The following is a 20,817-nucleotide window of genomic DNA, read 5'->3' as shown; positions in this document are numbered from 1 at the left end:
GCGCCAGAGGGCACAACCAGAAGCAACGGGATGAATTACGTTACCGGAAGGAGCAAATCGAATCGATGGGCTCAGCGCAGAGGCAGGGTGACGAATAGGGGCGAAATGAGCTCTGCGCTGACTCATCACATGATTCGCTGATCCCAGCGCCGTTATGTCTGTGCCCCGATGAGACCGTGCTCACAAATACCCGGCTCACCAAACACGCACAGGTTCCCCTTGCTCCCGGGCCTTTGAATCTTACCAAGAGCTCGCCACCGGTCCACACGATATTTGTACAGCCTGCCCTTCCAGGCTAGGCGCCGTCCTCGACGTTCTCCGCAACGCAAACTTAATACACACAACACAACCTCGCATCCTCTCCTCTCCTCCACCAAGACGACCACGATGCAAAGGCCGCGGACGATCAAATTCACCGTATTCTCGGATTGGGTGCGCGCACACTCAACTCGTGGCGTGGCCGAGGATTACCCCGCTCACCCTCCTCTCCGTCCTTATCCTCCTTACAGCTCTGCCCGTGGTGCTACATCAACCAGCGCGAGCTCGAGATCGCCATCGAGCGATGCGCCGATCTGCCGCTCCAGTTCGAGATCGAGTACCGGCCGTTCCGGCTGAACGACGCGCTGTCGGACGACCTGCCGGTGAACAAGACGAAGCTGATGAGCGTCAAGTACGGCGCGGACAAGTGGGCGGCGATGCAGAAGGTGCTCGCGCAGCGCGGCGCGCAGCTCGGTATCACCTTGTGAGTAACACATTTTCCCCACCCCCACCCCCCCTTCCCTCCTCTTCTCTCCGTCTTCGAGGGCATGGTTGAGTGGGCGAGCGCGCAAGTCGGACGTTTGGCGTGTACGACCGTCCAGAGCAGAAAAAGAAGAGACAGCAGCAGCAGCAGCAGCGGCGGCAGCGCCAGTCGAAGAGGGATCCCCGGAGCTGCGAGTGCTGCAGGAAGATGGGCACCGCGTACATCTGCCGCCCCCCGTCGCCCCCGCGTCTCCCGTCCGTTTCCGTCGTTCCTTTCCCCTCCCTCCCGCTCGGCGTTGAACACCTCAGGATTCTTCGCTGACTTTCACGTAACCGACAGCTCGCCCGAACCGAAGATGATGCAGACGACGCGCGCGCACCGGCTGATGCTCAAGGCCTGGCAACTCGGCGGGATGCAGCTCCAGCAGGCGTTCGCGAAGAAGCTCTTCAAGGCGCTCTTTGAAGACGGCCAGCTCGCCGGCGACGCCGAGGTGCTGAGTGATATCGCAGAGCAGGCGGGCGTGATGACGAAAGACTCGGTATGTTTTCCCTCTCTTCGCCCCCCCACCCTTCATATGTCTTTTCTGCGTTGTCCAAAAAAGGAAATCGTGTCGCTGACGATGACAACGTCGATGACGCCACGTACTCAACAGGCTCTCGACTTCCTCGAAACGGACGAATGCCAGCCCGAAGTGGAAGCACTGATCGCCGACGCGCGCCGGAAGGGCGTCTCCGGCGTGCCGTTCAACGTTATCGATGGGAAATGGGTCATCAGCGGCGGACAGACGGCCGACGTCTTCGTCCAGGTGCGCGTCTGTCTACGTTTACTCCCTCCCTCTCTCCTGCTACCCTTCCTGCATGTATGTCGCGGCGTCAACGTCTGACCGGATATCTCGTCTACAGATCTTCAACAAGCTCGCCCACTGCGAACACTATGCCCCCGCCCCCGTCAAGGCGCACCCGGAGGCCGACCAATGCCCGCCTAGCCTGCTGACCGTTAAAGGCGCCAACGGGAACGTCGGCAACGGCGTCAACGGCCACGCCGACATCCCGCTCAACGGCAAAGTTAACGGCGCCACCTGCCCGCTCGGCAACGGTATCTGCGCCGCCTCATGATTCTGATGACCCCCCGCCCCTGCTTCCTTGTCCATATTCAACGTAGACAGACGAGCCAAATCCCTCCCTCGACCCTCTCTCCACCCATCCGCATCCACGCCAGCGGTGTTTACCTCTACCATTCCACCCACCCGACCCACGCGCGTCACCTCCCCCCCGCGCCGAAACACCTCCGCTTCCATCTGCGATGATCTACGTCTATGTCTCTCTTCTCTTCTCTTTTCCTTTCTATCCCCCTTTTTAGTACCGTTTTTGTGGACCCCGCTGCAATCAGTTCCGTGTCTCTCTTCCTCTTCCCCTCCGTTTCTCTTGTCTCTCTATTATCTTATGGCGATGTACGCGTAGCGCTCTTGCTGGAGATGATCGCTCTATCTCAATACACGAGCAGCCCATTGCAGAGCACAAGCTCTTCCCCCGTATTCTCGCCACCGCTCCCGATACATATCCCGCCTTCACCCAGTCCAGGCCAGATGCTGAAACAGGCACATCTTGAGCAAGTTGACCATATGTAAGACGTCGAAACAGTTCACGCGCATATATGCTCTTGGCGACGTTTCTTGCCCGTGGTCCGGTGCGACATATCTAGTACCCCTTCCATGCACCCGACTCAGACCTCAGACACATCCGCTCGTGATGTGCGACCCATGCATCTGCCGACGGGTACAGAATCACAGATGTGACCTCGCGAGCCCACTCACCGTTCCGTGGTACCGCGATGAGCCCGCACCATGCCATCATGCAGTCACACTACTATTGACATTCATGCGCACGGTCTTATGCATTGTGGAGACGATAGCGAGAATAGACCGGCGGGGTTAGGAGAGAGCCCGTGCTGGTCGGCTGTTCCGTCCCACCGTGCAAAGTGTAGTACCACCTGCTCCATTGAGCTCATCGACTCGGTTCAAACATAGCTGCTGCACCGAGATCCGCCAGAAGGTACTCCGTTTGGCTCGGAGATCTGCGTAGGAGCAAATGTCGATCGGTGTTTGATCAGCAGTGTACACGACATTCGCTTTCTTGCAGTTTCTATTCTTACGCGTACTGCGAGTGGGAAGAAGGGAAACCACACGGCGTTCAGACGTATCGACCGAGTGCGACGCATATATCCAAGGACGCCGGCTTGATCCCCATCGACGCGGTCGAGCTTTGCTTTTTTTGAAGCGATCAAGCCGCCTGTGCCAGGCGCTTCGCCACCTCGATCACCAGCGCCGCACCAAAACCCGTCGCGCGCTCGCCCCTAAAGCTCGGGCCCGCGATATCGACGTGACACCACTCGCCCTCCCATCCCTCCCCGATATGCGCCTCGACGAAGTGGCCCGCGCACGACGCCTGCGCGTTCGTCCGGCTCCGGACGCTGTTCTTCATGTCCGCCACCTTGCTCTCGAACTCCTTGAACAGGACCTCGGGCGCGTACAGCAGCGGGAAGCACCAGTCGCCCGAGCGCTGGCCCGCGGCGTATACCAGGTCTTCCCACCCCGCGCGGTTCGCCATGATCCCCGCGTGGTGCATGCCCGTCGCGATCATCTGCGCGCCGGTGAGCGTCGCCATGTCGAGCACGTGCGTGGGCGAGTGGTGCAGCGTCGTGTAGGCGATCCCGTCCGCGAGCACCAAGCGACCCTCCGCGTCGGTGTTGTTGATCTGCATCGTGCAAAAAAAGGTCCGTGAGGGGACGAGCGAAAGCAACAGGCATGAATAGGACGCACCTCGATCGACTTGCCGGACAGCGAGGTGACGATGTCGTCGTTCCGCTGCGAGTCGGGCCCGACCGCGTTCTCGGCGATGCAGCCGACGTAGACGACCGGGATCGGGAGCTCGAGCTTGACGAGCGCCTCGAACGCCGTCAGGAGCGCCGCGGCGCCGCCCATGTCCGTCTTCATCTCGCACATGCCCGCGGTCGACTTGATCGACAGCCCGCCGGTATCGTACACGATGCCCTTCCCCACCAAACTGAGCTTCGCGGTGGCCTTTGCAGGGGCCTGCCGAGGGGTGTATTCCAGCACGGCGAGCGCGGGCGGGGCAGAGGCCGCCTTGCCGACGCCGTAGAGCGCGCCGAGGCCGTGCTCTTTCAGCGCCTCGCCGGAGATGACCGTCGTCCGGACCGTGTCCGGGTACCGCGCGCCGACGGCCTCGACCTCTTTGACGAGCGCGGTCGTGTTCAGCTCGGCGGTCGGGGTGTCGACCAGCAGCGCCGCGTGTCGAACGGCGTCCGCGAGCAGGTCTAGCTCGGGAAAGTCCTGCGTGGACGGCTGGGAATCGACGAAGATGTTGACGGCGACCGTGCGCGGTGCGGCGTCTTTCGATTCCTTCTTCCGGGAGAATTTGGAGAAGGAGCGGGCGACGGCGCTGGGGTAAAGGGTGCGCGCGTCAGTGGGCGTAGCTGGTCATATGCGCGGCGTGGCTCACCTGGCGGCGGCGAGTACCTGGTCCTTGCCATCCAGGAGAATATTAAGCTCCACTAAACTTCAGTCTTCAGCGCCGGCGCCGGCGACGCGCAACGCGAGAGAGGATGGGGGACTCACCGTCGTCCTTCGAGTGGACGTGCTTGCGGACCAAGCTCTCGATCAGGTCGCTCCGGACGGGACCCAAGTGCCGGCTCGTCTTCGTCTCCAGCTCGGCGAACGTGTAGCTGCTGTCGGCCGACCACGCCTTGCCCGACTTTTCGCGCCCGTCCTCGATCTGCGCGACGACGCTCGCGGCCGCGTCCGGGATCTTGCCCGCGAACGGCGCGTCCTTGCGCGTGAGCTGCGCCTTTGGACCGATGTAGACGTAGTGTTTCGGGTCGTGTCGTGCGCTGCTGGAGCCGAATACGAGCGTCGTGGACGACATGGTGCGACGGTAGGCGAAGGAGAGCAAGTGTCGGGGCTGGGGTCGTAAGGAGGAAGTAGGTAGGTGGGCGTTGCGGGGTAGCCTCAGGCTCCAGCTGTTCATTCGATGAGACTTATATGCAGAGTGTCAGCTTCTTGTACCGCGTGCTGCAGCCTGCACAGTGGGCGACAATTGCCCGGAATCGGTCTTGTGCTCAACTCCCTCGAGGCTGGCGAAGGCGGAGACGTGTGTGCATGTGCCGCCACAGGCTGCCGCTTGCCACATTCAACACTCGAAAATCTGGGATATCTATCTCCTCTGTTCTCTCGTTTTGTATGCGCGCGCGATCTTGCTGCAGTCACGAGTATCATGATTGGACTATATAAACACCCAGACGGGCTATGATGCTCGAGCCCTGGAACATCGCACCCCTCATAACTTGTGGTTCAGGACAGCATGTCCTCATCAACCGATGCGTTGGGCGAGCCGTTCGAAATAATGCTCTGGATCTTCGGCCAGTACGTCCACTTTCCCGTCGTCCAAGTACCAACAGCTGACCTTCTTATCCAGCCAAGCGCATCGAGATCACGATGCGTCCTAGCTTCCGCCGCGCCGACATGTTCATGGACGAAAAGGATCGATTGATCGACGACCACGTCCCCAATATATTCACTAGCGTGCTGCACAGCGCTGCATGGAAATGCGAAGTCTGCGGTGGGTCTGGCTCGTTCGCCCGGCGATTATCGTCTCTTGTTCATCGCGCTCGGATCCTACTCTTAGGGGAACCTGCCCGCATGTCGATCGCACACGGAGGAAAATGGCTCCTCGAGTCGCCAGTAAAACTGCTCTCGTTCATACGACCATGTTCTCCCGCCTCCGAATTCCATATGCCAAAAAAAAACAAAAAAACAAAAAACGGTGCAGTCTGATCCGTTCCCCCTCCCCTTCTCAAGATGTGTTTGGTCTGTGGCGCCCTCCCGATCCCGTGTCGCGACGAGTGCCAGCGACGCTACCGCGAGCTAGCCAAGGTGCACAAGATCCCGCTGTGGCAGAGGCCCATGAGGAATCCACCTGCGGCGCCGAAGATGCTCGCCAGCTGCGCCGGGTGCAGGGAAGACCGCACGGCGGACCTCCCGCCCTGGAATAACACTGGCCTGATGAGGTGCTCCGGGTGCAAGGTAACGCGGTATTGTAGGTGAGCTGAGGAGTTCAATCGCTCTTCCTTCCTTCCGTGAGCAGCATGCTGACATTGGGGACAATCTTTGTTCGATAGACCAGCATGTCAGAAGAAAGCGTGGCCGGTGCATAAGAAGTTCTGTAAATGCATTGGCGTCGCGACTTATTTCGGTTTTCCGGAAATGCTGCCTTGAAGTAGCGTAGTTCGAATGGCTACCGTGGTTACGTTCATCCTTCTTGTACTTATCATTCCATGATCATGACTCATCGCTGTTTGAGACAAATCGGATCGTCCAAGCCAGTGAGGAGTACAACCACCCGAGTGATCTAAACTCGTTTTTCGTTGTACAGTCTAGACCTCGACTGGCTGGCGGAGCTCATCTGCTTAATCTGTCTTTCCATCAGATCCTGCGTAAAACTACCTGTGCTGAAGGGAAGCGCGCCGCCCGCGCGGCCTCTGCTCCAGAGAAGACGATTTCGGTCACTGGCGCCCCAGAGGCGTAGCCAACGTCCATCGCATAAAAGTAGCTCAGACAGCCGTAGTTCGGCGCGCTGTTGAAGAACGGGATGCCCGACGCCAGCCTGCGTCGAATAAGCTGACCTCAGTCAGATGAACAAAGAGAACGTTCGGGATCAGCGGCCTCACCGGAATCGACCCGGATCACCCGTAGGCCACAACATGACAGGCTCGGGGCGGTCGGCGCCTTGGAGCAGGCCGAGCGTATCGGTCCCGTTCAGGATCAGCTTGTCGACCCAGAGCGTGCCTGAGCGCAGGGAGGTGACCATCTCGCTGCTCGGGCCGGCGGAGGTGGCTTCGGGTGTCGTGAACCAGCGGCCGACGTACGATCTGCGCGCTTCGGCTTCGAGGAGAGCGTCGAAGACGGGCTGGAAGGCGTCCACGAGCTGCATCGTGAAGTCTTGCGAGTCCGGGTAGTCGCCGGTCATGAGCACGACGATGCCGTAGCCCGCGCGGGGGTTGATCGTCCACGCGGTATGGAATGCAGCGAGCTGTCCGACTGGAGTATACCGCGAAGGTTAAGGATGTAGCTGTTCAGGATGTGGAAGGGACGACGGGTGCTCACAGCTTTGGTACAGTCGTTGCGTCCGCTTCCACTTGTCTTTGCGCAAGAGGGCGATCCAGCCAAGCCCGGGCTCGGTGATGCCGTCGTCCCAAGCGTGTGAGGAGGACAACCATTGCTGCATGAGTGCGCTGGATAGCAGGCTGTCTGTGGTAGTGGGATCCAGGGACTTCAAAAGGGCACTTGTGGCTTTGGCCATGTCCGCCAGCGAACTAGACTGCCCACCGGCAGGGTTCATGGCGTTCCGGAAGTCCCAATCCTGTAGGAAGTGAGATGATAAGCATGAACTGTAGAAATCGTTGATTACATGCACGACTCCATACCGTAGCCTCGCTCAAGGATGAAGGTACTGCAATCCGTTCCTGCTCGAACGCGCTTGTAAGGAAGCCAGAGCTGGTCATGTTGAGCACAGAGAACACGTCCCGCTGTAGCAAGTCCGCGTGACTAGGTTTCTGTCCTGACTTCGAGGCGACGGCGGCGGAGTTGACCATGCCCAAGAACCCGTAGCCAGTGTTGGAATAGATGGGCAATGTACCTGGTGGGACCCCCGTAGAATATCGATTGATGCTCTCGAGAACCTCCTCGTCTGAGGGAAAGGGGCGCCCGTTCTCGGGTGGAGAGCCCGCGCCTTGCAGGGAGTGCGGCCAGGAGACCATGTCTCCCGGGGGCATATCCGACCCGACGCCTGCCTTGTGCGACGCGAGGTCACGAACGGTAGGCGAGTAGCACCGGTCAGAGGCTGCACACGGAGGAGAGTATTGCGGGATATAATCCGATATTGGGCGATCCCTGCGAGTTGAAGATTAGCGCCGAGTTCCGGATTGGGGCAAACCGAGCGGTATACTCACCATTCGAGACTCCCGTTCTGCACTAACAACCACGACTCGAGAGCTGTGAAGATCTTGGAAACGGACGCGAGTCGGTAAATCGTGTCGCGATCGACGCGTCCATCCGACGATTCATTCGCTTTTACGACCCCGTACGTCCCTTCGAACACGGAACCACCGGAAGTCACGACCGCGACCGCCAAGCTGTCCATATCAGCACGGGCTACACGTCGAGCGAGCTGCTGATCCAGCGCCCTTGCTAGGCTTTGGAACGCCGGCGTGTCGGGCGACGGGGGATTGCTCAAGAATTCGGCGGGAAGAGCACCGCTACAGCGGGTTTGCGATACCGTGACGATCTCAAGCGTGTAACGAGTCGACAACCATCTAGCTAGCAGGAAGACAGTCGCGTAGAGGACCGCGTATTGCAGCATCCGAAACGCTTTCGCGATGATATGTCGAGGTGGATATTGAGGGGCAACGTCGTGTTCCTTCACCCCCATGGCGGGTTGGACGAGTCCGAGCCAGACGAAAGGGCACTGAGTTGGTCAGAATCGTGGTCGAAAGTCAACGTGCGAAGAGACTCGTGCCGAATGATTCCAATCTACGCGGTGTTTCAGAGATGCTGCATGATCCTGGTATGTGATCTTTCTATTGAGTACAGCCATCATGGCGGATGGAAGAGAAGATGGATTTCCAATCTACGCGGTTTTCCGGAGATGCTGCATGATCCTGGCATGTGATCTTTCTATTGAGTACAGCCATTATGCATCATGGCGGATGGAAGAGAGGATGGATTGGCTTTTTGCTTCCGCAGCCTCCTGTCACGGTCACATTGTCCACGTGGCAAAAAAGTACGTGTGGGAGTCTTGCGGCTCTCGCTGAGTCGCTGACGACTCCAAGCGTTGCTCTGCGCTCTGTGTATGCAGATGACTCAAGGTCTCGAGAGTACGCTGCACACCGCCCATTCTACATATGGCGAGAAACTGCGGCAACACTGCGACCCTTACAATGCTGCCATGCCCGACTTCTATCGCAGATTGATGGTTTGCAGCAACAAATCCCGCGAGGGGGTCTTCTGTATCTGATATGCATGATACACCAAACCGTGAAGATCGGTTCGGGTGCTGTGACGCTCGGTCTTCTCATACAAGGTCGCCAAAACAAGCGTGACACCAGCGAAGGCAAGGCGATGCTCTCAGAAGTGCTCGCATGAGCCGTCACGTCGGTGAACGGTAAGCCATGCGGATATCGGGGTGTTGTTATTCACACCATAGCCGTGTGTACCAGTATTCACGGTCAGTTTCGGCCTTGAAGAAAAACCACACATTGACACGCACCTCACTAGACAGACAATGCAGCGGAGAAAGACGAGGACCGAAACATTCTACGTAGCTGCTGTGATGCTGCTCACAGCGGTTACGGCTGTTGACCTGTTCCTTCGCCTACGACGAGAGCAGCTTCCCACAGCGAGTGAGGAGCGCAACTACAGTGAGTATTCCACTATGGTCGCTCGGTGCATTTATCTTTCTGACTCGGTCTCCGTAGCATGGATCGGAAATGACCACCCTGCGCGCTTAGACCTCGATTTGCCTCCTGCGCGGATGCTCACGGAGGAGACCGTGCACTATCAGCTGGACGCGGACGCCGAATGGGCCTCCATCTTCCCTCTGGGAGGCGGATTTGTCAGGCTCGGGCCGCACAAACGCGCCTTCGGCCTCTCCATCTTTCACCAGTTCCACTGCCTCGATAACATCCGCCTCGCCATCATGGAGTCGAACAAGTCGCGCATCCTTCCGACCCACCTCGCCCACTGTTTCGCCTACCTGAGGCAGATGGTTATGTGTCGGTCGGATACGTTTTTGGAGCCGCTCCTGCCACCATACGAGGAGAAGCACGTCAATTCTTGGTATGATCACGAGTGTCTAGATTGGAGCGTGGTCTATGATGCCGTCGAGCGCAACTTCGAGGAATTCAATAGCACCCATTCTTCACGCGAGACAGAGGATGAGCTCCACTTTTTATAGTCTTGTTTTTTGTTGAGTCCTCGAGTTGCTGCACGCATGTCGTGACAACGAGTTTTATACGGATGAAGTGTACTAAATGATAGTAATAACGCAATAAACAAGAATTCTGTGCACAACATGACCTTAGGCGAAAACTAATCCCGACTCCGACTTCGCGGACGCGCTGTCCTTCGGCCCCGCACCTTTCAGCTCCAGCGAAGAGGGATTCAGATCCGTCTCCGTTTGTCGCAAGGTAGAGCTTCCGAACCGGATTTCGGACAGGCGATTCACGTTCTGGGCAGGCACGCTCTCCCCCGTGTACCCGGCCTCCGTGTTCGATCCACGTTCACCAAACTTCATGGTGCTCAAAGCGCCAGTGCGAAGCGTGCCACGGGTCAGGGCGCGTCCACGAGCGGCGCGGAACGTAATGAAAAGCGGTGCGATGCACTGAGACGTGGTGAGCGATGGCTTCATGGGGCAAGGAGAAGACGTGCTCACCATTGCTTGGCCCATGATTGGCAGAACAAGGTTCTGCACGTTACTATTGCGGGCATAACAGATGATGAAGATCAAGCCGACCACGGAGTACAGTGCCGCAGACTCGATGACGACAGTCATGACAGAAGTGTAGAGGCGCGCGTGTTCCGCGCCCAGTGCATTGATGAGCGTACGACGGGCCGAGAACAAACGGATGCACGTCAGAATTGTGACGACGAGTGTCAACGAGATTGTGGTAGACCAATAGCTGCGAACCATCCTGAGCGTCGTAACACGTCCAAAGGTGAAGCCACGTACGGGATTGCCACATTCACCGTCGAATGCGTCCACAAGCTCGCGGTCGGTTGGGCGGATTGGAACATGGTCAATATTCCGAGGACTGCACGCGAAAATATCAGGATTCAGGTCAGAGTGCGGCGCCACGAGGACTAGAACGCATACTCGTGGATGCCAGGAAAAGTAGGACGGGAATAATGTTGAGGTAACGATAGTAGTCCCAGATGATGAGACATCGGAAGACCTAGATATTACTATGTGAGTATTGCATGCGCCATCCACTCGTTTATCCCACTGACGAGGAGAGCATCCGCCAGGATATTGTCAAATACGAATGCAGCCGAACTGAGCGTATTAATCGGGTGTGAGAAATGTATTTCCAGGTAACCATTCGGTCCTCCTGGAACAAAGTCCCTATGATCGATCCATAGCATCTCGTTCCATTTGATGCCTGTGGCAAGGTTGATGGTCGCTCCTCCAAACAGGAGAGAGATGTAAATGAGCCAATAGATCTTGGAACGCCTGCTGGAGGCGGGTCCTCGCTTGGACTCCCGTATCAAGGAAGTGGCGCACTGAATGTAGAGAGTGACATGAATCCCTGGCGAGATGAGATACTGAGTGAGGGTTCATATTGAACTCGAAACGCGCACACAGACCGTATGCAACAGCACCGAGGAACCCTCCGACGAAGTTAGAGCGCTCAAGCCATAAATCTGCTGAGCTTTCGTTAGGTCGACCACTCGACGACATACCGTGCTGTGTCGCAGGAAGAATGAACGACGAGAGGACCCGAGAGCGCCTAACTCACGTACTGACGTTCTTATCTCTCCATTTCTCTGCGAATCTATCTACATCAGAAGGCTTTCACGACGAATTTGGTCACGGACTTACCCTCTAATCGTCCATAACACCCTGAGCGGCCCGCGCCCTGTCCGAAAGGTTCCAAACTCGCGCCCGAAATCTCGTGTTTCAGGAGCATCGAATGACGCTCTAGAATGGTGATCTGTCGCTATCATCTTGGCGTCACATAGCACACCGAGTGAAGTTTCGTGCCCGGGAGTATGCTTTCGGGCAACCGCAGTGATGGACAAATGAATCTAGGAAACTTCGGCCGGAAGCATTTACGGGTGCTGTCCCACGTTATCACACGCAATTCTTGCATTTCGTGGAATACTGAGCGAGAAGCAAGGCATGGCACATCAGTATCACGATAGAAGCTTGCTTTAGAGCGGCTGTATCCGGGAGGAGAAGTGGATGGATTAGGTCCTTCAGCAATCCAACATATAGCTATCGACGCTCGAAAGCCGTACTGCTGTAATGACGTGTATGAAAGGCGGATGCGCATGCACACTATATGAATACACTCACCACCTTCTAAATGTCTCCTGTATGGTTTGCGCGAAGTCTCCATTTGTTGTAGTTACTTTCCGCCGCGGAATATACCGTGCTCCAGTCCTTACATGTGTGTGAGACACCAAGCCCATCAATGCCCCGAATATGATAGGCCTCCCGAAGTCGCGTGCTCTCGGGCTCCAGGGTCAGGTCTGGGGTGCATAGTATCATCTCTCTCACATAGTTGATGCAGTGGTGCAGATGTTGGATGTGTGATTCGGATAGGGAAGGATACAGAACCGCTCGCTTCAGATTCTCCAGACAGTGCATCTGGAGACATATACTGAGTAATTTCATACAGTATGTGATGTAATACGACCGACGCACCTGATGATACATAGAGATCGCGAACGGCCGGTCAAGAGGTCCTAAGTGTACGAAACCTCCTCCTGGTGGGTACAACGAGGCCCATTCCGCATTGGAATCTTTTCCGCTCAGCTTGTAATGTACGGTGTCCTCTACTGTGAGAACAGCAGGCCCGAGAGGTTGTTCGAGAGGGAGGTGCCTAGGAAAGTCATCGCCGACAAATGCTTCGTGTACGCACACGTTAAGCCCTTTTCGAAAGACGAGAAATTGTGCAGCTATAGCTTACAGTTATTGAGGCTCGTAACTCTGGCGGCCCTGTGAGCTTTCCTCGTCCAGTATACGGAAGCTAAGTCGATGGCCAGGAGCATGACGCATATCGATAGCACAACTCGACGCAGAAACCGAGTACGGGAACCTCCAGGATGAGAAAGGTGCTTCATCATGAGCACAAATCGAGATACGTGGTGCAATAAGGAAGACGCAAGGGCTCTTGTTCTTGCATGATATATTCAATTCCGGGCATTAACTGCGGGACGGGAAGGACAAGACATGCACCAGCATTATCAAATTCCCGTGCTATGGACGCACGATTCTCACGGCGCGTGACGCGTGACTTGAGACTCATTCTCATTCAACCCCTCGAATGAACAGACTGGCCGCAGCCTCAGAGTCAACGCAATACAGAACCTATCACAACGGATACAACGACAAATGCAAGCATATAACCAAGCAACTTCGGGGGCACATAATCACTTCTCGTCGTCACATTGAAATCCAGTCGATCATCCCTACTCGCCCGTCGCGGCGAGGAACCAATCCGCCGTATCCGGTGGTGTCACTTGGAGAGACGTCAGTAAGCTTTGTCGTACAGGGGAATCATATGACTATATTACATGCTTCGGTGTCCTCAGGCGTGCGCGCCCGGAGGTCGCTAACACCGACCCCGATAACTGAACGAAATGCATGCTCGGTGAATAAAACATGGCCTCGATATGCAGATTGTGCTCACCAGCGGGAGCTGCACTGACTTGCAGCACCGCCAACAGCAATGCGATGTAGAAGGCAATGTACATGGTGTTGATGGACATGGTTGAACAGTGCGACGGGGAAAGCATATGCCTGTTGGTCTGACGATGATACGGTCCGACCTATATACTTTCTCGGACGGTATCAGAAGCGATACAATGTATCGGAGCAAGGTTGGTTCTTTGGTTCTGGGCATCGCATCTTGACTGCATAGTGACTAGACACACAGCGGCTGCGGTGTTCAGCGCCACGACGGTTTCCATTCATCCGATGTCCTTGTGGGAGTCGTCCACCTCGCCGAGTATGATGTGTTTTGTCTTCTATCACCCACGCGCGCCTTCCAGGCGGTAGACACCGGTTTAAGCCGCATGGGAGGATAAGCAGCACTACGGAGAACACAGTTCTATCTCAGGTAGTGAGAGACTCCTAGCTGTCACAAAAGAACCACGTTGACGATGATACGTACCACCATCTCACCCCCCCTCTAAATATCCTTCACCTCGCCTAGAAATAGCCGTTGAATGAGCTCAGCGCAATACGTCGAGCTATCCTCTATCGACGACGGGGAGATCGGACCACATCCGAAGGAGAAGACGTCGCGCTCCCCAGACTCAGCAACTTCACCGATCATCCTATTATGCGTCGCCACCGTATGCTTGTCGATCCTGAACTTGGTACTCGCCACCCGGCCTGCGCAATTCCAAGCAGCTATAGCAAAGCCCACGCCCACGCGCCCAAGCCTCTATATCGGCTTAGAGAGGGTAAACAGTACGGATGTTTTGTCGCAGATCAAATCCGTGTCGAACTTCCCTTCCGTTGTTGCTGCGATGGATCACGAACATGCCAGGCAAGTCGAAGCCACAGGTGCCAGGGTCTCGATTACTCCTTCTGTGAGTCTGCTCACCCCGTGTATACGGTGAACAAGCGAGGAATTGACGGCGTTCGATACCGTAACAGTCATCGACCGTCATGCAGTTCCGCGTTCACGATTACGGACTAGAAAATTGTTCCATCCAAAGCGTGATTCCCGCAATGGACCGCATGGGCGACAAAACGTTCACTTCTGCTAGAACGACTTCCATGGTTGAAGTCTGGCACCTCGTCGACGACGAGCTGGAACCAATGACCCTTTCCTGGAACCAGCGGCCTGCGAGAAGGTCTCTCTTCGCACGGCTGAATATAACGGTGGGCCAAAGGGGCACAACGCCTTTTTTCCCCTGTCGAACTGCGGAATTGCAAACGTTCGAGTTCGCTTGTGAACTAGGCGCGTCCGAGGATGACTGTTGGATAGACTTTGTCCAGGATCGGGGGTCCCCGCTGCTTGGCAAGTAGCGTCCCCTCGCCTTGCTATCGTACGAACACGAAGACTAATCTGTACTCGTGTTCATATAGCTATTCAGATGTTCCAGCACGCAGGATTCGCATCATAGCCAACACGAAATCAACCATTGACATCTGTCATCTACTACTTAGTGTGACGCTTGAAGTGCGAGTGTTCGATCTACAAGTCCCGCTCACCTGTGATAGCTCTCAGATGCTCCCTTCTCACAGATACTCACGACAGACAATGCTTCAGCTTTGCTCGCACTTCTTCCTTCATCGACGGCACGGGTCCATAAAAGGGTGCCCGATGATCAGAAATGGCGTATACGATCCAACCTGCGTGACATAGAGTCATGCGCGAAAGCGTCACCATCCCGCCTCCGACGGCCAGCGTAGCACATGTAGGGACGCATGGCCGGTTTAAGCCCTTGTTATCGAAGGCTGTTGGCGTCGGGGAGAGCGTAACGCCGCGGCCTTGGTATGTTGCGCAACGAGCGGAGACGAACACAGAACGTCGGGGCCGCCTGCGGTTGGACGCTGCTCGGCCTACTCCTGGTGTTCAGGCTCTTGCTCGCGAGGAGATATACGGGGCGTACCTGACGGCCGACTCCAGTGTCCAACTACGACGCTGAGAGAGTCCGGAGGTTCAGGCGTTCGATAACCTTGAATAGCGCGAGGTCCCGTCGGACATCCTTGAGACATGAGACATCTACCGTGCTTGCGAGCTCATCATCGAATGGGTTATGGAAGAAAAAATGAACAACCGTTCGTCGCTTACTTGTTGTGGGAAAGCGACATCTGAGCACAGAAAAAAAAAGATTCTGGTCGAGCTTCACGAAATCGAGCATAGTTTGACTGCAACAGGATTCTACCCACGTGTCGAATGGTGAGCTGAGGTAACACGAAAATGATCGCTACGGCGCACCTTACACTCTCAAAAGAGGTACCCAAGTACCCGAGCGATGTTAGTGGGCGAGACGTAGTATCATCGCGACAGCAGCATGATAGTCTTGAAGTGCCGCAAGGATTCCAACCACAGTGCGCAATCAGCGCAACGCATCGGGCAGCAACGCGAGCATGTAGAGTATGAGGTATAGAGCCAGTGGTCAAGCATCGTGTTGGTTAGAGCGCTTTTGGCTTGCACCGTCATTGATACCGTGGCCCATAGCGAGAGGAAGTATGTTGTACGAGCCGCAGAATCGCAAGATGAACGCGACGTTGAAGTCGTTGTCCTGTCCTTGGACAATCGGATCCGATTATGCCGACGGAAGTAAAGGCCCATGAATCTTGAAACGCCAGCACAGCTGCAATCCAGCACAAGGCCACCATGGTCCAGATCATCGTGCTCTACTTCGCTGCAGCATCGACCGCCACAAACCTTACCTCCGAGTCCATCACGCTGCCATCGCCCGATAATTCTGACTCGGACGCCGACTTCCGCTTGTCTTCCCTGCCCGCTCTCCTCGCCGCTCGCCATCCCGGAACCGGTTTGGACGAAATCTTGGCGTCTAGCCAGTGGAGCGTCGACGCGGAGATGGTCGATAAGCCTGAAGACGTGGTGCTGAAGGGTGGAGAGGAGGTTGCGGTGATATGCCCAGTCTCCGGTGGATGACGCCTGTGCTCTATGGAAGTGGAAGGCGCGGTCTGCGACGGGAAGAATGGCTGGAGGTCGGAAGGTGGTGTACGTGTGCTTGACACGCTCAGATGTACCGTGAGATGTGTACCCATCCCCATCGCAAGGCGCACCACGACTGTACAGCTATCTTTCCTCGACGAAAGACTTTGGCTTGCCCAGAAAACAATGCCGCAGAAAACCATCTTTACTGCGAGACGCCTGAGCGCGAGCACCTTCCTCGTGAACGAGGTCAACGACGTCTTTGACGAAAACCCCTTCCTCTACGCAATCCTTGTGCCATCCGCCAACACCCTCGTCCTCGTCGACACGGGCTGCGACGGCCGGAGCCGCACGCCCGACCCAGGTGTCACCCGCGTGCGCGACTTCCTCGAGCGCGTTCCCGTAGGCGCCAATGGCGATCGACCTCTGAATCCGCAAGGTCAACTGGGCTACGTCGTCGTGCTCACCCATTGCCATTACGACCATATCCGTACGCGCAATCTCACTTTCCATTTCGCGTGCGGTGTAGGCTCAACATAGCATCCAGTCGGTGTCGAGCAGTTCGCCCACGACTCGCAGATCGTCGCCTCCGGCCACGACCCCTCATTCGTCTCGCCCGAGAACCTCCCGAAACACTCCCTCTGCGCGCCTCTGGACCTTCCGACTCCCACATACACGCCGACGCTCGTCCCGCATTCGTCCCTCTTGTCGTCCCCGACGGGCACGTCGCTGAACCTCCGGGTTCTGCACACTCCCGGGCACACGCCAGATGAGCTCGCGCTCTGGCACGAAGAAGAGCGCATGCTTTATGTCGGCGACACGCTCTACGAATGCGCGCCGATCATCTTTCCCAGCGAGGGCTCGATCGTCCGCTGGTTCGAAAGTGTGGACGACCTGATCGCCTTAGTGCGCGACGCGGATAGCGATGGCGGGCTGCTGACGCGTATCAACGCGGGTCATCAGACGGCGGGAGAGCCGGCGATGGATGTGCTTCTGGCTTCCAAAGCCTTCATGCAGGACGTCGTGTCGGGGACAGAGCCTATACAGAGGCGGTGGCAGAAGCGCGGGGACACCTTCGTAGAGTATGCACAGAAGGGTGGTCGATTCAGCTTGCAATGCCCCGAGAGACTCGTCCTGCTGGCGAGGCGAAGCCCGATCTGAGTATACATCGCTGACGCAATACTCTATACACGAGTTTCTTTGTTCGCCCGTTTTGACCAAGGTGTTCCATGGCGAGTCACACTCCTGTTGAAATGCATAAAGACAAGCTGTGGTGCTCGATAACATCCGCCACTCGAAAGATTGAGGGTTGATTGGCGACATCCAGCATGTCTGGCTTGCTTGTGGAAACGCATATGGTCCTCTACGGATAGTACGTCTGTTATCATCACTTGGATGCCATCATCTTATTGACTTTGATCCTCAGCGATGGAAAGATCCTTCAGTTCCAAAATACTGCCCGCCTCCCTCGCCCTGACATGCACGATAGCGAGCGCAGACCGTTGATCCAGGAGTTCATGACGCAGGCAAACAGATCTGGGACACACAGCGGTCCTTGGCGCTGTAAATTCTGCGGTACGCCGTCCGTTTCCATGCGATAACGATAAGTGATTCAGAAAGTGACAATTGCGTGTGGCGTGCAGGGGAGCCCGCACGGATGGCACTCGGTGTAGGCCTCTCACATACGAGCGACACATCCATGAGTTTCCTCAACTTCGTATGGACGTTCCCTTCGTGCAGAGAGCATGCGCTGACGTTCCTCCTTGTTGAGCGTAGTTGCATGCGATATGTAGTCCCGATCGAGGCCCCTGCAGAACCAAGTTTGAGGATCTTCACACCGAGCTGGCGAGGAAGTGGAGGATCCCCAATATACCTCCACCATTGCCTGAGCCGGGACTGCATCATCCGTTCCTCGCGAGTTGCGCAGGATGCAAGGAAGACGATTCAGCCGACGTCGAGCCATGGAACAACGCCACACTCATGAGGTGTTCTGCATGCAAGGTAACGCGTTACTGCTGGTGAGTGATTGACATCCTGCATCCCGGAGTCTTTTCAGTAGAGGCTCACGCGCTTGCGCCGGTTGTCAGTTCCGCGTGTCAGAGGAAGGATTGGCCGGCGCACAAGAAGTTCTGCAAGACCCTGACGAACATCATCTGGGACGAAGATATCGATGTGACACCAATTACCGAGTAATAAAGGGTGCTGGGTCGAATGTACATTCGGCGATACTGCATTTGCGTTATGGTAGTGTCTGTAGCTTCGATCGTATAATCCAATCCAGTCGATCGCCTGTGAATAGCTCGAAGAAACCTCACGCTATTAAGACCCACCACAACGAATGTGTTGCGCATACAACCTCATACAACGTCAACCAGTATTCCGAGGTGACGTCGTCAACAGGAATGGTCATGTGTAATGCGCCGCCGCTCAAGATCGAGAAAAGATTACGGATTGCGAGCCAGGAGGCATGTCCATGAATAACAAGCTGGTAGAATCAGTTGGGCCCTTCGTACCAGCTGAAGGAGATTGCAAAAAGGTTCGCAACTCCCACCGCACCGCCCCAGACTGCCCCAAGCTGTGGCGATGAACGTCATCCTCATCGCCATGTCCGGCGAATCCGGTCGAATGCAAAAGCCTCAGCTCGATCAAAACCAGCTGAGAGCGCCATCAGTCGGCGGCGCGCGAATTGCTGGGCACACAAAAGCTGCCTATACTGCTTGGCATCGACTCACTTACTCTTACCTGCATGACTGAAATCGGTACCCTCGTCATCGTCGTGTTGAAGGCGAAGGATCTGCCCGATAAACATTTCTACAAACAGGTATGTAACGCACGTCGTTCGTATTCGGAGATCGGCTTCTTGAACACCGTGTTTCATTGCTCATCGCTCGGATCAGGATGTGTTCGCACAAGTGACGCTCAATGGCACGTCGAAACGCACGAAGCTCGACGTGAAAGGCGGCCAGCATCCGCTCTGGGACGAAGAGATCCGCTTCCCCGTATACAAGGACACGACGGCCAAGCATCGCACGCTTGAGGTCGAGTGTTTCTCGAAGGAGACGCGTAGCGATGAGAGTGTAGGCAAGGGATCGGTGGACATTTCGGACACGCTGAAGACCGGAGAATTTGACGGTACGTTGCACTTATTTCATTCCCTGTATCTATATTTGATTGACTTTGTGAACATGGCTGATCCATCCTTATGCATAGATTGGGTACCCCTCTCGCTCAACAACGTCCAACGCGGTGAAATCTTTCTCGAGATGACGTATTTCGCGTCGGGACCGGCTCCGATCCAGCGTCGGCCAAGCAAGATGAACCCGAGCGAGCGAATGTGGCGGCCACCTCAAACCAGTCCTGCGAAGACACCTCCGAAGGGGACTTCGCCTCAACGGCCTGAGCAGGCGGGTCATTCGCCGCGATATGGTGACAGCCATCTAGTTCCGCCTGGGAGAACGAGCGTGGATGCACCTCTTCCCCCTACACCAGAAAACGGGCATGCACATAAAAGCGGGGGATCAGCCTCTCCACCAGCTTCCAAACCCGCGGCCATCCCTCCCCTCCTCCGTCCCGGGAACCTAGCTTCTCCGCCTCAGCCCCTCCATGCGTCTAAGCCCCTCCCTCCAGAACATCCGGTCCACGCCGCACAGTTACAGAGCTCTCCCCCGTTTGCAACTGGTTCCCTTCCCCTTCCTGGAACCGCAAGCCCGCCTATAACCGCGAGCGCGTATCCTCCCGCATCAACTGCCTCGATCTACCCTGCTCCGCCACCTGCGTCGTTGCTTCCTGCAGGAGGCGCGCCACCTGCACACCGTTCTCCGAGTCCAGGATACTTCCCTGCTTCCGGTCTCGCGGAGCAATATCGGGGATCGAGCCCGTACCCGCAACAACAACACCAAGGACCCGGACTGGGCCTGAGCGGTCCAGATGTGCCCGCACTGTCGTTCCCAGTACCGATGCCCGCACCCACGGCTGCTCCTGCGGCAGACCCGATATACGATAGTAACTACAACTATGTTGGTTCTCCGCCTCCGGTGCAAGGCGCCACAGGCGCATATGGCTCAGGATACCACCATTCCACACCCTCGCCTGCCCCTCCAAATCGCTACAACTACGCTTCCCCTCCACCCGCGGCTTCCAACGGTTATCACCCGCCTGCGCCATCTCCCGCTGGCTATCACCACACTTCTCCCGCGCCTGCGCCGACCAATGCCTACCCTGCGCGGTCGCGGCCTCCTTTGCGGGAAGACGACTACGGGTCCGCGGTAGCGACCCCCCGTGCGGAAGTGCAGCCGCAGCACCAACCGCTATTCCCACAGCACCTGCGGCAAGAGCAGCATCCTCCCCCTCCTGCGCATCCGACAACGCAGCCTTTGCAGCCCCGCCGGCAGCAGCAGCAGCAGCAGCAGCAGCCTGCCGCATCATCGTCTTCCACTTTTCGCCAGCAACCACCGGTGGTTGACCGCGACGCGCAGGCGGCGGCGGAAATACAGCGCATGGAGGAGGAACAGGAGAGGGCGAGGAGGGAGCAGGAGGAGAGGGATATGAAGCTTGCGTTGGAATTGGATAGGGAGTTCAATGCTCCGCCGGAGGGGCAGGGGAATGCCAGCGGGCTAGATGGGAAAGCGCATATG

General features: G+C 56.6%; 10 protein-coding genes across 10 annotated transcripts; 5 read left to right on the top strand and 5 right to left on the bottom strand.

Moving 5' to 3' along the window:
* Positions 1-226: 226 nt before the first annotated feature.
* PUNSTDRAFT_146928 (thioredoxin-like protein) lies at positions 227-2,154 on the top strand. Its single transcript, XM_007388999.1, has 5 exons — positions 227-432; positions 510-742; positions 1,082-1,280; positions 1,395-1,547; positions 1,645-2,154. Exons 1-5 carry the CDS (start codon positions 388-390, stop codon positions 1,855-1,857), a joined length of 843 nt encoding a protein of 280 aa, XP_007389061.1. The 5' UTR covers positions 227-387; the 3' UTR covers positions 1,858-2,154.
* A 689-nt stretch (positions 2,155-2,843) lies between these two features.
* On the bottom strand, positions 2,844-5,600 carry PUNSTDRAFT_56027 (uncharacterized protein). The gene is made up of 6 exons (XM_007388998.1): positions 5,443-5,600; positions 5,233-5,376; positions 4,377-5,180; positions 4,261-4,312; positions 3,561-4,200; positions 2,844-3,495 (listed from the first exon to the last, which is right to left on the bottom strand). The coding sequence occupies exons 3-6, from the start codon at positions 4,783-4,785 to the stop codon at positions 3,022-3,024; spliced, it is 1,575 nt and encodes a 524-aa protein (XP_007389060.1). The 5' UTR covers positions 4,786-5,180; positions 5,233-5,376; positions 5,443-5,600; the 3' UTR covers positions 2,844-3,021.
* Positions 5,601-6,239: 639 nt separating this feature from the next.
* PUNSTDRAFT_77640 (beta-lactamase/transpeptidase-like protein) lies at positions 6,240-8,175 on the bottom strand (the record flags this gene model as incomplete). Its single annotated transcript, XM_007388997.1, has 5 exons — positions 6,240-6,420; positions 6,485-6,854; positions 6,921-7,176; positions 7,241-7,706; positions 7,766-8,175. 5 exons carry the CDS (start codon positions 8,173-8,175, stop codon positions 6,240-6,242), a joined length of 1,683 nt encoding a protein of 560 aa, XP_007389059.1.
* An 818-nt stretch (positions 8,176-8,993) lies between these two features.
* On the top strand, positions 8,994-9,867 carry PUNSTDRAFT_109187 (uncharacterized protein). Its single transcript, XM_007388996.1, has 2 exons — positions 8,994-9,232; positions 9,290-9,867. Exons 1-2 carry the CDS (start codon positions 9,097-9,099, stop codon positions 9,766-9,768), a joined length of 615 nt encoding a protein of 204 aa, XP_007389058.1. The 5' UTR covers positions 8,994-9,096; the 3' UTR covers positions 9,769-9,867.
* Positions 9,868-9,891: 24 nt separating this feature from the next.
* PUNSTDRAFT_77726 (uncharacterized protein) lies at positions 9,892-11,120 on the bottom strand (the record flags this gene model as incomplete). The annotated part of the gene is made up of 5 exons (XM_007388995.1): positions 9,892-10,194; positions 10,246-10,492; positions 10,543-10,624; positions 10,687-10,765; positions 10,821-11,120. Coding segments are annotated over 5 exons (1,011 nt in total), but the record flags the coding sequence as incomplete, so codon positions are not given.
* Positions 11,121-11,937: 817 nt separating this feature from the next.
* On the bottom strand, positions 11,938-12,617 carry PUNSTDRAFT_93785 (uncharacterized protein; the record flags this gene model as incomplete). Its single annotated transcript, XM_007388994.1, has 3 exons — positions 12,506-12,617; positions 12,241-12,443; positions 11,938-12,183 (listed from the first exon to the last, which is right to left on the bottom strand). Coding segments are annotated over exons 1-3 (531 nt in total), but the record flags the coding sequence as incomplete, so codon positions are not given.
* Positions 12,618-13,007: 390 nt separating this feature from the next.
* Positions 13,008-13,307, bottom strand: PUNSTDRAFT_139295 (uncharacterized protein; the record flags this gene model as incomplete). The annotated part of the gene is made up of 3 exons (XM_007388993.1): positions 13,008-13,057; positions 13,113-13,169; positions 13,229-13,307. 3 exons carry the CDS (start codon positions 13,305-13,307, stop codon positions 13,008-13,010), a joined length of 186 nt encoding a protein of 61 aa, XP_007389055.1.
* Positions 13,308-14,103: 796 nt separating this feature from the next.
* PUNSTDRAFT_123191 (uncharacterized protein) lies at positions 14,104-14,686 on the top strand. The gene is made up of 3 exons (XM_007388992.1): positions 14,104-14,135; positions 14,203-14,569; positions 14,638-14,686. Exons 2-3 carry the CDS (start codon positions 14,215-14,217, stop codon positions 14,673-14,675), a joined length of 393 nt encoding a protein of 130 aa, XP_007389054.1. The 5' UTR covers positions 14,104-14,135; positions 14,203-14,214; the 3' UTR covers positions 14,676-14,686.
* A 1,202-nt stretch (positions 14,687-15,888) lies between these two features.
* PUNSTDRAFT_56022 (Metallo-hydrolase/oxidoreductase) lies at positions 15,889-18,469 on the top strand. Its single transcript, XM_007388991.1, has 6 exons — positions 15,889-16,673; positions 16,731-17,555; positions 17,610-17,758; positions 17,827-17,900; positions 17,960-18,201; positions 18,271-18,469. The coding sequence occupies exons 1-2, from the start codon at positions 16,370-16,372 to the stop codon at positions 17,342-17,344; spliced, it is 918 nt and encodes a 305-aa protein (XP_007389053.1). The 5' UTR covers positions 15,889-16,369; the 3' UTR covers positions 17,345-17,555; positions 17,610-17,758; positions 17,827-17,900; positions 17,960-18,201; positions 18,271-18,469.
* A 460-nt stretch (positions 18,470-18,929) lies between these two features.
* Positions 18,930-19,572, top strand: PUNSTDRAFT_77696 (uncharacterized protein; the record flags this gene model as incomplete). The annotated part of the gene is made up of 3 exons (XM_007388990.1): positions 18,930-19,004; positions 19,081-19,315; positions 19,394-19,572. Coding segments are annotated over 3 exons (489 nt in total), but the record flags the coding sequence as incomplete, so codon positions are not given.
* Between the last annotated feature and the right edge of the window lie 1,245 nt (positions 19,573-20,817).

The sequence above is a fragment of the Punctularia strigosozonata genome, assembly GCF_000264995.1.
Source record: "Punctularia strigosozonata HHB-11173 SS5 unplaced genomic scaffold PUNSTscaffold_22, whole genome shotgun sequence".
NCBI classification, from domain to species: Eukaryota; Fungi; Basidiomycota; class Agaricomycetes; order Corticiales; family Punctulariaceae; genus Punctularia; species Punctularia strigosozonata.
Note: the sequence above shows the minus strand (reverse complement) of the source record. Positions and strands in the feature narration are given on the sequence as shown.